The 15,999-nt window shown below is 39.2% G+C and overlaps 1 protein-coding gene across 2 annotated transcripts in view; it reads right to left on the bottom strand.

The window, feature by feature from the left end:
- The window catches only part of LOC101575191 (solute carrier family 22 member 22-like), a 49,740-nt gene that overhangs the window by 25,376 nt on the left and 8,365 nt on the right, over positions 1-15,999 (bottom strand). For both annotated transcript variants that reach the window (XM_023718742.1, XM_023718743.1), the window contains exons 3-7: positions 13,475-13,578; positions 10,023-10,177; positions 9,741-9,909; positions 8,598-8,724; positions 3,522-3,634 (exon numbers count right to left, since the gene is read on the bottom strand). In XM_023718742.1, coding sequence (XP_023574510.1) covers positions 3,522-3,634; positions 8,598-8,724; positions 9,741-9,909; positions 10,023-10,177; positions 13,475-13,578 — 668 coding nt within the window. The remainder of the gene's footprint in view (positions 1-3,521; positions 3,635-8,597; positions 8,725-9,740; positions 9,910-10,022; positions 10,178-13,474; positions 13,579-15,999) is intronic.

Raw genomic sequence — 15,999 nt, 5'->3', positions numbered from 1 at the left:
TTCTTCTTCTTCTTCTTCTTCTTCTTCTTCTTCTTCTTCTTCTTCTTCTTCTTCTTCTTCTTCTTCTTCTTCTTCTTCTTCTTCGTACTGTAGATTGAGGTCAGAACCCTGTGCTTGCCAGGCAGGCACTTATTCTACTGAACTACCTCCCCAGCCCTTGGCATAACTTTGTCCATGCTGAATTACAATCCCTTTTTTGTTTGTTTCTCTTTTTTCCTATTATGTCTTTTATGTTGATATGTATCTATCATCTATCTCTCAAGACATTTTCATGTAAGAAAAACCATACTGCATTTAAACTGGTGTGTCTGAGTTACTTCACTTAACATTACAGTCACAAGATGCATCCATTTTTCTACAAATAACTCGAATTTACCCTTCTTTTTGGCAGATTAGTATTCCCTTCTGTATAAACCCACATGTGTTTATCCACTTATATCTTGGTGGACATATACATGGTTCCAAGATTTAGCTATTGTGAATTGAGCTGGATGCGCATACTTCACTATGATGTGATCACTTTAACTTTTGGGGAGGCAGAAGTTCAGACTGGATGTTTAACAGGCGCTGCATCAGAGAAGGGGAGAACCTGTCTATTTCCAGAGCATTTCCCCAGTAGATCTGTTTGCTTGCGACAACCTCTGAAGACAAATAATTATGACACTATGGCAAGGATTTTGCATTCAGTGGCTCACAGGCCCCCAGACAGGCTACAGACTGTGACAAAACAGGTGACATCTCTCATGGGTGCAGATTGGATTCATCATAAAGTCACCAACTCAAGAATTCCAGATACAGTGTTTCAGCCTTCACCTAAAGACCATGAAAAGTATGGTGGTGATCCACAGCACCCTCATAAACTGCATGTTGTTACCAGAATAAAAAGTACAATAAGATGACTGTATAGGGAGAAAGATGTAATCAAGATGCTTGGGTTAGGGCTAGGGAGATGGTTCAGTAGAGTAAGTGCTTGCCTGGAAAGTGCAAGGGTCTGAGTTCAGTCCCCAGTTCTGGGGGAAAAAATCATAAAGATGCTTGGATTAGGAAAAGCCCACACTCCTCAAGTTCATAAGAACATTCCTTCAGTAAATTCAAAACTGAAAGTGGTTCAGTATCCCATAAGAATCTAGCCCCTGAAGCTGCCGCAAGGACTTCCCACAGAGGAGAACATGGCTAACATGTGCCTCAAGAGTACTGGGTAGTTAGTAATGTAGGGGCATTTGACACTCAGAAGCCTGTGGACACTTGGAAGCCCAGCACTGAGGGAGCTGAGCCAGGAGGATTCTTGCAAGTTCATGGACAGACCCAGGCTACATAGTTCAAGGCCAGCCTAATAACAAAGTAAAAGCTTGCCTGAAAAAAAAAAAAAAAACCCTGTGGAGCAGGAAACAAGTCCTGATGCCACAGAGGTTCGTATATTACAAAACACAAATTATATTTAAAGTTGTTGCGAGGCTGGACATGGTGATGCATGCCAGTAATCTCAGCACTCAGGAGGCTGAGGCAGGAGGATTGCTGTGAGCTTGAGGCCAGCCTACACTGCGTAGTGATAGTCTGTCTCAAAAAAAAAGTGAAGTTGGTGAGAAAATGTTTTCATTAAAATATATTTTCACTCTCAGTGACCTTTAGTGAATAAGCCTATTATGAGCCTTCCTCACTACACAGGAAAAAAACTTTTGGGGAAAGAAAGTGAATAGCTGGTCAAATGGAATTTTCCTTTTGGCTTTTGGATGAATCTCTATGCTCTATAGTTGCTTCAGTCTACAGTTCTCCAAACATGGAGAAGTGTTCCTTTTCCTCCACAGCCTCTCCAGCATTTGTTATGTTCATTTGTTGAATATACTCATTCTTCCTGAGGAGAGATATCTCAGTGCTGTATTAATTTTCATTTCTCAAATCACTGGTGGTGGTGAACATTGTTTCGTGTATTTGCTAGCTATTTGTGTGATTTCATTTGAGAAATATTTATGTATTTCAGATGCACTTTTTAATTGTGCCTTTAAACACAGGCTATCTAAACTTGTTTGAATTCTTTTTTTATTCTAACAAGAAAAATAATAATAAAACACAATTTCAAAACAGATTAGTAGGAGACTTGAATTCTTTATATATTCAAACTATTAGTCCTTTGTCTGAAGAGTAGCCAAGAAATTTTTTCCCATTCTGTAAGTGGTCTCTTCATTGCTAGTGATTTCTTTTGCTTTTAATAAACTTTTTTAGTGTGATGTGACCCCATTGGTTGATTCTTGGTATAACATTTTATGCAACTGGGATTTTGTACAGAAAGACTTTGTCTGTGTCTTCAAAGATTTTGTTTTGTCTTCCAGTAAATTAAATGTTTCTGTTCTAGTATTTAGATCTTTGATCCCTTTTGATTTTATATTAGTGCTTGGTCAAAAATGTGGGTCTTAGCCCAACCTTCAGCATGTGCATAACCAGTTTTTCCAGCTGCATTTGTTACAGATACGTTTTCTCCAGCAAAGGTATTTGACCCATTTTTCAGAAGAATTTAACTAACTATGCTGGGAGCCATTTCTTTACTTTTTTCTATTCCATTGTTCCCTGAGTCTGTTCCCCCCCCCAATACCTTGCTGTTTTTTCCACTGCAGCTTTGTAGTGTAACTTGAAATCCAAGACTATGATGTCCCCTCCCTTGCTCTTGTTGCCTAGAATTGCTTTTACTATTCTAGGTCTTTTATGGTTCCATATAAATTTTAGGATATTCTTCTCCAGTTCTTCCCTTAGAATTTTCTTCTCCAGAACATTATTGGTATTTTGATGGAAATTCCATTTAAGTCTATCTACTAGTATTGGAAGCTTGGCCACTTCAACCTCTTGGTTCTGCCTATCAGGGAGCAGGGGATATCTTTCTGCATTTCTTATCCTCTTCAAGATCCTTCTTGAGAGTGCTGTAGTTTTCACTGTAGTGGTCTTTCTCTTCCTTTGTTAGGTTAATTCCTAAGATTTCATTTCTTGGTGCTATGTGAAGGTTGTTGCTCTCCTAATTTCCCTCTCAATGAGTTTGATATGGTGTACAGGATTTTTGAGCACTGACTTTATCCTGCTACACTGAAAAATTTGGGTATTAGGTCAAGGAGTCTTTTGGGGCCTATGTAGAAGAACATGTCATCCACAAATAATGATAATTTGATCTCTTCCTACTTACCCATCTCCCTTTTTTTTCTCTTGTCTTATTATCTGAATAGTGTTTCAGGAATTATAGTAAACAGAAGTGGTGATAGTGGATGTCCTACTGGCTCCCCACATATTCTGAAAATGACTGTTATGATTCCTCAAAATCTCACAAGATAACTTTAGCTCTTTGGATTTCACTATTCCGTAAGCCCATTTCCACAAACTTTGTTTCACCAAGATTGTTTTAGTCTTTCCTGCTTTGTATTCTCTTTTGTTGTCTCGAGTACAAGGGGAAAAACTGTTCCCTTAAGCCAGGTGGTCTGCAAAGAGTATACCATGATGCAGAAACTGCTGAATGTGTTCAAGAATAAATGTGAACTACTTACCAGAGAATAAACCCACAGAGTATGATCCTGAATATTATTGGGTTCACAATGATCTGTTTCATTTGGAAATGGTTTCTGGGTACAGTCACTTCTCCCATTTTAGATATCAAAGCCTTAAATTAAAAAAAAAGAAAGAACTGGGACTCAACAGAACGAAACTGTGTTTGTAAAGCTTCATCCTACTTTCCCCTTGAATTCTACCACTCTACCCCGGAAACACAAAATAAATGATAATTGTATGAAACTATGTTGGATAATCTTGTAAAATCATTGATGATATACAGGGTATAAAAGAACTGTCAAAGTCATTTAACATTTACATCATTAAAAGACATTCATAAACATTTCTACCTGACAAAACTGCACTCAAGTAGTATGTTATAGTAAACATACTTTTTTAAATGATTCTAATAATCATTTTTGTTGTTTATGAGAACTCAATGGTGCACTTTTCTGGTTGATACAATCCTGCTAGCTAAATGGTGCTCAGAACTGATTTAAGATTTTTATAAAAACACTAACATCACTCTTGAGAATTTCATATTTCATCTCTCTGTTTCTTGTATTCTGTGAGGACTGTATCAATTAAAATTTTATTATACTATTGCTACTTTATATATTCTAGTTTGCTATCCATTTAGCATAGTTAGAAAATATAAACACCATATTTTATAAAATATTTATGTTCTGATTTTATGGCTTTGACACTTGTAAAGGTGTCTAGGAACTCGTTTCTATACGCATCGTAGGGGCCGTGCGGCACACAGACAGCACGTCCTGGAAGTGACTACATGCTTACTGATGCTGTGACACGCTTAGGAGACCCTGCCCTGCGTGGGATCTTTGCGTACATTTTGCTCTGTGCCCATGGCTTACCCCCAAAGTGAAAACTAAGACCCACATTGTACCAAACAGTGAAATAGCTAGTCTTAGATCAGCTTACCCCTATCAGTGTGGACAAGGTCAAGACACCACGCCGAGAAGCACGCTTCAAGCTGTCCATGCAACTCAGCTTTCTTGCTGTGTGCAGCTGCCGCACACACCCACACCTCCTTCCCCACCCCCAAAGCCAACCCCTCCTCCACCTTTGTGATATCATCATTCAAATTCCTTCTTTATTTTACACTCACGTTCTGCGTCCTTTATGCTGTATGAGAAAGGCTACGTCAGCCTTAGCTCCAAGTTAGCCTCAGCGTACCCCAGCATTGCAGCCAGGGCGAAGAGACGAGCCAGTGACAGAGAGGGTCTCTTCACTGGTGGACCCCAGCCACCCAGTTCCCTGTCTGACTGAATGTTTGGAGAGGAAACCCAGGATACTCCACAGAAAGGCCGTCAAATTCCTGAGACATAGTCCACATCCCCAGCCTAAGTAGTAGTGAGTATGGGAGGATGCTCTCTTGTCCTTTCCACTCACTCACCAGGATTCCCCCTCCACAGCGTGTCACAGGGAGAGCTTCCTGTCTGTGCTCCCCACTGGGTGTGGGGAGACCTCAAGCGCCAGCGCTGACGACAGGAGAGACATGGTAGGCTTTCTTGCCTCACTGCGCTATTGGCTGGCGAGCTCCCTTGACTGCTAAAGCAACAATTGCCAAGAGCCTTGGCCAAGAGTAAGGGTCAGACTCACCTGCCTTCTCTCTAGACACTTCCTTTGCCCCGAAGCTCTTTCCTGGGGTTGCCGCTTTATTTCTCATGGGTAAGGAACTGCACTAATTTCTAAAACTGCCTGCCTCAAACTGGTCATTTTGCAAATTTGATCAAGATGAAACTTTTAATAGGTATTATGGAATGTCTGTTTCTTTTCGGTAGTGACCTGAAATGATACCTAATGTTCACTCATCCTTTCTGTCATGGAGTGGAACCACCAACTGACATTCTCAGGTCTGGATATCTGGTCTCAGAATTAGTCTTTGTCCCCCTTGAGTTATTACACAAGATAGAATTTCTGAAAGGACAAAATGCGAAGCACCTCATTCTCCCTTAGTTACCTTCCTTCTATCCATCCTTTGTGGCCTTGGATTTCAAGGTTCCAGGCCAACTATAGCTTTTTCAACAGAGAAAACAGTCTTAATTTTGCTTCAATTAATCATTCTGTCCCTCCTTAGGCCTCTTAAAGAGGGAGCCTTTTGGAAATGTTTTCCACATCAATAATGGCCTAAACATGCCTACCCAAATTGTAGGCAAAACTACAAGGGACTTGACCCATCATTGGTCCTGATCAGACCTCAGACCTCATTCTTCCAAGTTCCTGTGCCGAGTTCACAGGCCAAGGAGGAGGGGCACAGGGACTAGAGATTGCTTCATCCCAGGGAACTGATACCACTTCCACCTAGGGAAATGGATTTCACTGCCCAAACCAACAATGGTTCATCCTACCCCAATGCTCAAGACCAGGTTTCCAGGACCCAGATAACTAGAACCTCACAGGCTTCCATTTTCATGTTGTTATTCTTTTTCAACACAGATAGGGGTGGGAAAACCCTCCCTGGTAGCCTTTGGAATGTCTACTGCCAGGAAGAACTGGAGCCCCAGACTCTTAGGAAAAAGCTCGCATCTTATGTAACATGGAGACATGGGTCCTCTACCACTTGGGCAACAGGGGAAAGTTGACAGGAGCTTTCTAAGTTATACCATCCTACATTTAGATGTATTTTGTGAGAGGAGAAACAGAATGAAGTCCTGTGTGCAGCTGTTCTTCATTCTCTAAGACCACCCCTGTCACTTGTTTTTCAGCAGAATTTACTCTGTAGCCAGTCAGTCCAGACCTCTTCCCTCAGATAAATGCATGCCCTTGGAGGGAAGAAACCAAGACTCAGCTCCACTTTATTTGGAGATAAACTCTCCCCAGCCCAATGCAAATATGCTTCCTTATGCATTCAGAGGGGAGGAGAAATAGACCATCAAATTTCACTCATGCTGAGCTGGGAGAAATAAGGAAGAACCTAGGGAGTCCTGACTACTATATTCTAGCCTTTGATGGGCTTACTTATTTGTTTGATTTATCCTGTTTTCAAGGGCTAACTCCCTTTGAACTCCTATGTGGGCAACTCTCCCTCGGGAATGCCATCCTGATAGATGAGGAAACCAAGGGACCCCTGCAGCAGGTGAAATCCCCAGCCCAGTTGCAACAATCCTATTAGCCTTGAAACAGATGAACTCCATTCCCACTGCAGCCTGAACCTCTCTTGTCCTGGACTTTAGTATCAACCAAAAGCTTAGCTGCTCAGGACATAAACAAACCATGGTGGGACAGTCTCCACGGCATTATCTTTTCAACTCTCACTGTAGTCCAAGTGATCAGAGATGATTCCTAGGTGCATCACTCACAAATAAAGCCATTGATTTCACCTTTAGGGACAACAGCGGCAGATAAATGAGCTCTGCTACACACAACCAGACACATAGAGTCCAGTAGACTTATATCTGTGAGCCTGTGGAAGATCGCAAACTGCTCTTTAAAGGGAACTGCCATAAATTACAAATGCCCCTGTTTCTAATAGTATGCCAAATATATATATCACCTCTCTCAAAACAGTTTGCCTTGGAGGTTTTCTGGACTTTGTTACAGTCCTTCTCCAAGAGCTCCCCTATGACCAGTTGATGTATGACAAATTGCTTGACGACGTAGTTTCAAGACCTTTTTTCTAGTTTGACACCTACTCAACTGCACTGTCACACTCACATGTTCTCATATGTTCTTCTTGCATGGCCCCTATTGGAGACACAGTAAGGCACCCCTTGTGCATAGCATACCTTTGCCTGTGGCTGCAACTTATAGTAGCTATGTTTCTTCAAAATAAGTGTCTTCAGCCGAAGGGGTGGAACACCTTTCACTGCTCCTAATGGGACATGATTGTGTCTCCTGGCCACACTTTACATCCTTTTACTACTCTCTAGTCTGAGGAGCCTGAGACTGCAACTTCCTAGAAAAAAACTTCTATGACTTGCTAAGGCATTGCCAGGGGCCTCTCCTGACTATTGGGAATATTTTCAGGGAGCCATAAGGGCCTCCTCGCTGCCAGTGTTGCTGCTGCCAGGGTTGAAAGTTCCTAGTCAAGTGTGTTTCTTGAAGACAGACCTCCAAAGTCTTATAAATCACTGTTAGACCTAACAGGACTGCCCCCCTTAAAGTGTCTTTACCAAGGGCCCCCAACACCCACAGGCCCCTGCCTGATACAATACCCTGTTAAAACTTCAAACAATATAGTGTAACAAAGAATAGCAATATGCATATCTAAGTTTTTAACCTATTCTGCTCTTACAGAAATCATACACTGAAACATATTTGAACATGAAATGTCCAAGAAATTGTATTAGACCATTTCCAATCAATATGTTACACATGATATTGTTTGCAGAAAATTAATTGACTTCCTTGGTCTTTACTTTCTTTTGATCTAAAGCAACTTGATGATTACAATTGACCTAACATGCACATAAATCTATTAACACAAGCAAATCTTCTTAGATATGTAATAAAACCTAGCTTACAGCAGACGTCTAAGAGTAGAAAATGCTTAGGAGGGAAAATGCTCATGTTGAATTCTTGATTATAGTTTCCCAAAAATATTAATGGTAAACAAACAGCAGAAATGAAAAGTAATCATTTTTTCTAAGAAGTCACTCACGTCCTTTAAAGAGAAACAAGTCACATTTGAACACATAGATAATTAGATAATTTCTACAAGATAGAAGTACAGGCAGGAATTTTAGAATGGTCTAGAACAACCAGTCACTAGGGATATCACGTTAGAAGAATAAAAATGACGGAACAAGCCTATAGACAATCAGAAGAGAGAATGAGTGTTGTCTTCTTTATTTCCTTCAACGCCTGCTGAAAAGGTCACAGCAAGAACTTTTTAAACACTTACTGTACCTAAATTTCCAAGATAATTTAAAAAAGATTTTTGTAAGTCCATAAGTACAAGTGCATACAAATGCCAGTGTGAATAGCAGACTATTCACACTGTTTCCTGCCCCTTTAATTTCTTGCTGTGTATAAAAATGTCACTTGACTGTTGCATCTAGTGATGATAATGAAGAGCATAATTAGAGAAAAAGGATCTATGTTTCATTTACCTCAGTAGTCAAATTTTGTACAACATCTTTCTTTCCATTGATGTAGGCAATTTTTTTTAGTTCTTTGGCAGCTTGTTGTGTTTTTCCAGTAACCAAAAGCCAGCGAATCGACTCTGTGAAGCAACAACTATAAAGCAGACAGAGAGTTATTAATGAGAGGTCTCATCTCCCAGTCAAGAGAGATGCACGTCCTGTTCATAAAGCAATGATTTTGACAGCATGTACATATAATTGCTCTTGTTGAGGAAAAGAGTACTTGGATTCAACACTCTCTCTACCTACTCATCAACTGTACCATCATGGCCTATTTCCAGAGACCCTACATTTTGATAGAAGGAAGGCTACCTCATAAGGAATACAGATTCTCAGATTTAGAACCTAAATATGTCTGTTCTTTGTCCATTTCTTTTCCTTTTATTATATCAGTAATGACTGGGCTTGCCAAATAGCTCAGTGGATTGAAGGGGCCTGGGGTTTGATGCCCTGGCCTGCTATCCTGGTCCCACCCCTGGAATGTGCTGAGATGGCAATTGAAACTGGATATGGTGGCACACGCCTGTAATCCTAGCACTTGGGAGGCTGTAAACAAGCATATCACTATAAATCTGATCTACTAGTGAGACTCTGAACACCCTCTAGACCGTTCCCTAAAAGAATACAAAAAAAAAAGAGACTGATTCACAATTTTTATAGATGAAACTTCCTGTGTTCTTTGAAGTTTTAATTATTACAAAACTTTCATTTTGTCTATTTTAAATGATATCCATTATTTTATCCCTAGAACATTAATTAAACTTCATCAATGCAAGAATAAGTGCAAAAAGAAATCAGGAAAAAATCATCTTTTTCCACATCTTGTCAGCAGATGTAATTTAGAGGTTTTTTTTTTTCTTTGTTTTGTTTTCTGTGATTTGATCTGAGAAGGACCTCAGAAAAAGTAAAGAAAGAATAGGTAAAGTACAATTGTTGAGCTACAAGTTTATCAATTTTTCTAAATTTAATACAGACCCAATTCTGCAATCATTGATGATTTTCTTTTCAGATTTATAAACCCTTTTCTATTTCATTAAAAATTACCTTTAATACAAGAAAAATGATGAGTATTGATGATCAAGCTCAAAGTACATAACAAATTTCACATACCAAGAGAAGAGAAAAAAAATCAAGAAGGGTGAGCCAAAGACCCACTGAAGCCTGCGCCAGTCTCGGAAAGCATACGCTAATCCTCCAAGGAAGATGTGTCCGACATTCCCAGACAACAACTGTGACGCAACAACCACGGGCTTCCAATTTGCAGCAGTCACTTCTAAAACTAAAAATACATTAAACGTTAAGATACTCAACACCAACTAGGAAAGATGATTGCAAAAAATGTAACTTAACATGGAAACATATTTTGTGCAGATGAGGCACAGCAAGGCTCACCTATGATGATGAGGTTGGTTTGAATAACACTCACAAATGCAGAGGAGAGGAATTTCAAGGTACAGTAAATGGAGAAGGTGGGGACAAAACCACAGCAGATGCTCAGAACACCACAGGCGAGGCAGGAGAAGACCAGCAAGGGCTTCCTTCCATATCTAGGGCAAGAGCAGGTAGGTGGGTGGCAAAGTCAGCAAACAGCTACACGCCGGTAGGACATTCCATAAAGCCTGTCACAGTTTTCAGTTTAGTTTTCCAAGTTCCTATGTCAGGGACATCCCCAAACGAATGTCGCATGAGAAATGAACACTGAACTGAGACTCTTTTATTTAAAAGTGATAGTCTCATCATAAATCATAGGCCTTTGAAGCACCACAATGTATACACAAATCTAATTATATTGGTCACTGTTCAAAGCCAGTGCCACAACTGTGTGGATTCATGGACACAGACATCCCATTCCATTGCAGCAGTCACTTCTAAAACTAAAAATACATTAAACGTTAAGATATTCAACACCAACTAGGAAAGATGATTGCAAAAAATCTGGAGAATAAATATTTGACTTAATAATTTAATCCAATGTGGTCTATCTCCAAAGAACTTTGTTCTATTCATAGCTTAAGATGCATAGATTCTACTTTCTAAATGCATTTGAAATGGTTTTTAAAACAAGGCATTGGAAGCTGGGGAGATAGCTCAGTAGAATAAGCACTTGCCTGGCAAGCGCAAGGTCCTGAGTTCAGTCCCTGGTACCGCAAAAATAAAATAAAACAAAGCATAAAATTACAGTTTATTCTTTCAGTACTGAATCCAGACATCAACAAACCAACTTTGAGGGGGAATGGTGAAAAATATGGCGATTTGTGAAAGAAATTAAATTTAAAGTATCAACACTTAAAACCTTAAATGTATGAGCTTATTTTAGGAATCTATGACAGGATGCAGCACTGTGGCTGTCCGTCGGACAGCAGAGTACATTGGTCCACTGGCAAGCCGCTCTTGGCCAAACATGGTCTCTCTCTCTTCCGCTACCTACAAGGGTATCTATTTTCTTTTTTTTTTTTTTGTCATTAATAAAACCAATAGTATCATTCTTTATATAGTGAAATCTAAATAAATTTATTGGGGGCCATCCTAAATTAGTTACAAATATTATTAGTTTCAATTCATGTAAAGGAAAATGAAGTTATTGATATTTAAAATGCACTGTTACTCTGTAAGGATAAGAGGGATAGGATTTCAGAAGTGTATAGTGACAGTGCAAACTTCTCTTTCTTGTTCTATGGTCAGTCCCAGCCACTTTGCATTTATGTCTTGTCACTTTCAGCGATGTCCCTCTCATATGCTTGTGGATCTGAAAATTACTGTTTGGCATAAGCACCTGCCTGCCAAGTGCAAAGTCCTGAGTTTGACCCCCAGAACAACCCCCCCAAAAAATTTAAAAAATTACTGTTAATTTGCAAATTTCTTGTTATATAGGTCTTGCTTTATCTTGGTTTTAACCATCCAGCAGAAAAACATAAAACTGAGGTAATAAAAAGTAAGACCATATTAATATGCTGAGCTGTAAAAGGCTCAAGTCAACAACTTCTAACACTGCCAGTCTTGTGGATAACCCACTACTATTATGGACTACTGGACTATGTTGGATTACTCTGCTGAGTTCAAGCACCTATAACATATGAATGGCAAAGGAATACCCATCTCTGACAAAAGTAAGCAAAAAAGGAGATATAAATGAAGGACCATTTTGTAGTGGAAAAAAATATATATCTGTATATACAAAATAGCATAAATACACAGCTGCTTTCTCTTAGTGCAATGAGAAGGTTTTGAACTAATAGTGTGTAGACAAGATATCATGTCTGCATATCAGTACTCTCATGAGTACTAGGAATAACCACTATAAAGACAACAATATGAAATGTATTAATTATTGTAACTGTATTACTAACCTGTTTTGAGACTATCTCATTGCTACTGCTTTCTCAATGAAATTATTGAAGTATAAAAAATAAAAAATAAAAAAATAAAATTAGGTAACATGTGTCTTTGATTCAGCGGAGTGGTTGCCAAGTAGGTTTTCACGGAACTACTTGTGTTATTGCTCTTTCAGTTGACGTCCACGTAGACTAAACACATCATCCTCTTATTAAAATGAATTCTACTCACTGAATGCATTCGTGATGTACACCAAACATTTGCGAATAAAATAATAATTTAAATCTTAATGTATTTATCTAAGTTTTGTCACATGAATAACTTGGATCTTTTCCTTAACTAGCCTTTGCTTGTTTGATTTATTTCTGGAATTTTTATCAATATTTGCATGAACAATGTTCACATCTATATAATTTCCTCCTTTTATAAAATTTCTTCTTTTGCTCAAAAATTAACCTTTCTAAATCACGTTTAAGAATTCTAGCTATATTTTAAAAGAGAAACTACAAGGCAATGTTTTCAGTTCCCACAATTTTCTGGTTATATTAACTACCACATTCAGCAGGAAGATTAATTTCTCTCCACAAAAAATTTAGCTTCTTAAGTTTATCTCTCAGGAGTATGATTGTAAGCTTTTTGCTGTAACCATATTTGTTTCTCACCAATTTTTTAACAAAATTTTGAATTTTTTAAAAACTGATTTTCCTGGTACAACTTAGATACACACAGAAGTCATATTCACCATAGGGAATTCATACATATATATGAAATATTTTGATCCCTTTTTTTTCCCGACCCCCTCCTTTCCTTTCAACCCCTCTTCTGCTCCCCATTTACAAAGCTTTTCCATTTTATCATTTTTCAACTACTTTTCTTTCCTTTTCCCACTTCTACCTTCCTAGTTCTTCTTTCCTTGTGAACAATTTCTTCCTACTTCACAACTTCTACTGTACCTTTTGGCCCTTATTTACCCCTGAAGTTTCTCACACCGGTGAGAGAATGCTGTGCTTATACATGTGTCCCAATTAACTTTCAATTCTTTATGTATCAGTTCAACTTTTTTTTTTTTATTGGAAATCTACACCATTGATTTTAACCTTCCAAAGTTTCTACTTCATTAAACCGTGTACCTTGAGTATTTCCCTTCTAACTTCCACACCCTCATTTTTCATATACATTATTCTTACTGAAATTTATACAAGGTTTTTGTGTGTGTGTGTTTTAGGGAAAGGTCTACATGATGTTCAGAGTCTCACTACTAGATCAGACTCGTAGTGATCTGCCTGTTTACAGCCTCCCAAGTGCTGGGATTACAGGCATGTGCCACCACACCCAGTCTCAATCAGATGTCCTGGGGTGGGGCCGGCACAGCAGGACTGGGGAATGAACCTCCAGTCCCTATGCCCGCTTGGAGGTGCTTTAATCCACTGAGCTATTTAGCCAGACCTTTTCCAATGTCTTTAAATGTGTGTTCGTTTAAAGGCATTCCCAGTTTAGAAGATGAGTCTTACCTGTCAGACGTGAAGCCAGATACAGTGATGCCCAACAGATAGCCCATCAGGGTGATGGAATGTGCCAAGTACTTGAATGATTGATAATTGCATACTAAGTCCCACTGCAAAATATTTAATAGGTGATAACACATAGCGAATGATGAAGGACGGTGGCTCAGAGGAGGCATAAAGTATCTAATGAGGAGACTAGTGCGGAGAGCAAAAATGGACCCTTCGCTCACAGTTCACTGATCGGCAACAGTTCTCTCCTCACTCTTAGCTGCATTATGTATATTATTTAAATTATCATTTCAAAAACAGAGAAAAAGCTATAATTTGATGTCAAATCACTTTCGACTTTTACAACCCAGAGAAAAACTGGTACTCTTTTTAGAAATTCAAAGATTTTGAAAGGACTCAGTAAACAGACTAGATTGCATAATGGGTAGTCTGAAGAGGGCTATAAGAAAAGATACTTAAATATGATTTCTTACCAGACAGAATTTTTCAAAAAATCAAACAATGGGTTGCAGAACAGAAGAAGTTAAAGAACAATTGGGGAGAGAATATGAGAGAAGAAGAGATATTTCTGATATTCTACAGCCTTTTCTATCCTACTTCATTCCATAGCGAAGTGTGTTCTCAAGGCCGGATAAAAAGGAAGCCTAACACCCAAACCCAAATGGCGCAGCTCCTAGAGACAGCAAGCATCCTGAAGAAGCACTCGCCTGTGACCCTGAGGTCTTTGCATCACAGTAGGATATGTACTAATCCAAGTAAGTTTAAAGCCAGCCCACATAAGGCCAGCAATGAGACTCAGGGGCAGAACACTGGCCTAGCATGCATGGATTCTGGGTTCATCCCCCAGTATGCTTTAAAAAGAGTCCTGTGGAATTTGTGGTAGCCCTTCAATAGCAGAAGTAACTCAGAAAACTCTCAAAGGACATGAATAGGTCTGATACGCTACTGAGAAGTCAAGTAAATGAGAAGTCATGAGTGTGACTCTTTTTTTTTAAAATTTGGTATAGGATCTAAAGGGTGTTCAGGGTCTCACTACACAGATAGGACACGTAGTGATCCTCCCGTTTTCAGCCTCCTAAGTGCTGGGATTACAGGCGCGCGCCACCATGCCCAGCCTCAATCGTCATCTCAGCATGCTCCAGGGTCAGGGCCAGCATGATGTGAGTGTGACTCTTAAAAATACAAAAAGTAATGAAACTCAGAATCAATTATACTTTGGTCAAAGAATAGTAGCAACTAGAAACAGCTACAAGTTAATATAATTAACAGCATGGCATGATCAAGAATTGAATTGTAAAAGAAGTGATAGTGTGGTAGAATGCATGCTTTGTTTAAAAAGCTAAATGTCTTGTCCACAGTAAAATGATTTCCAATTGGATGAACTTAATTAAATATCCTCTGAAAGTTCTGCTGTCATGAGGGTGAGCTAAGCTCCAGAAAGAAGCGTAAAAATGCTACAGCAATGCTTTTACCCTGGAGCAAGAAGGGCCTCTGAAAAGAAAGACTCTTCCAATTGACACTTGAATTAGAAAGTCATAGAGCTGGATAAAGAACTATTTTTTTAACCAGAAAACACATGCCTCTAAATACAGAGGTTGAAAGAACCTGGCAATGGTAGATGGCATGCTACGATGGATGGTGAAGAAAATCGCGAGTGCCCAAAAGGCAACGAAATAAAGAATAGAGACTGCATGCTAAAATAAATAAATGGGGCTTATAGTAAAGAGTCTTGCAAGGTAAGTTAAAGACTTTTGTGTTTTCTGCTAATCTATGGAAATCCGCTGAAGACCTTTAAGCAAGAAGCCTCCTCCTGGTTGGATTCATGAAGCCTCTTGAATGGCAGAGGTCAGGAGACGCTGACTGCACCCGAGGCTCGTGGACGGGTGCTGGCATTACCCACTCAGGTGGCATGCGTGAAACAGCAGCCACACTTACCCATCACCTTTTGAAGATGAAAAGCGAGCACAACTCTATATTTAATCCACTATGGTAGGTGAGAAAGAGATCTTAAGGTGATGCCTAACTTTCAGGTTTGAGCAACTAAGAAGAGCTGGAGGCAGATGAAGTTACAATCAGTGTGCACACACTGCCACTGAGACAGTTGAAAGGTGTCCAAGTGACACTGTGGAAGGCCAGTGACCAGAGGTGCTTCCTTCTGTCTTAATATTTATAATACTGTAAAGGCCCTTTCAACGAAGAGCAGATACTTAATCTCTGTTGAATTGGTAGCTAATGTCTCAGTGCTGAACTATGGGTAGCTTTCACTAAATGCAAACTCTGGTCCTAGGAGACATGAACTTAAGCAAAGGTCAAAGGTAGACAAAATAGTAGAGCTACACTTTCTTAGTTCCACAGATTCGTGATCTTCTCTTCACAAGCCGCTTCTCTGTCTCTCTAATCTACACAATTTCTACAAATGAAAAAGTTTTACAAAAGGTAGCTTAGTATAAAGAAGAAAATTATTTAATTTTAAAGTTTTACTTGCTAGCAATTATAATGAAACTAAATATTTTAATATAATA

Source organism: Octodon degus, unplaced genomic scaffold (assembly GCF_000260255.1).
Source record: "Octodon degus isolate 3935 unplaced genomic scaffold, OctDeg1.0 scaffold00062, whole genome shotgun sequence".
NCBI classification, from domain to species: Eukaryota; Metazoa; Chordata; class Mammalia; order Rodentia; family Octodontidae; genus Octodon; species Octodon degus.
This window is presented reverse-complemented; position numbering and strand designations above follow the sequence as displayed.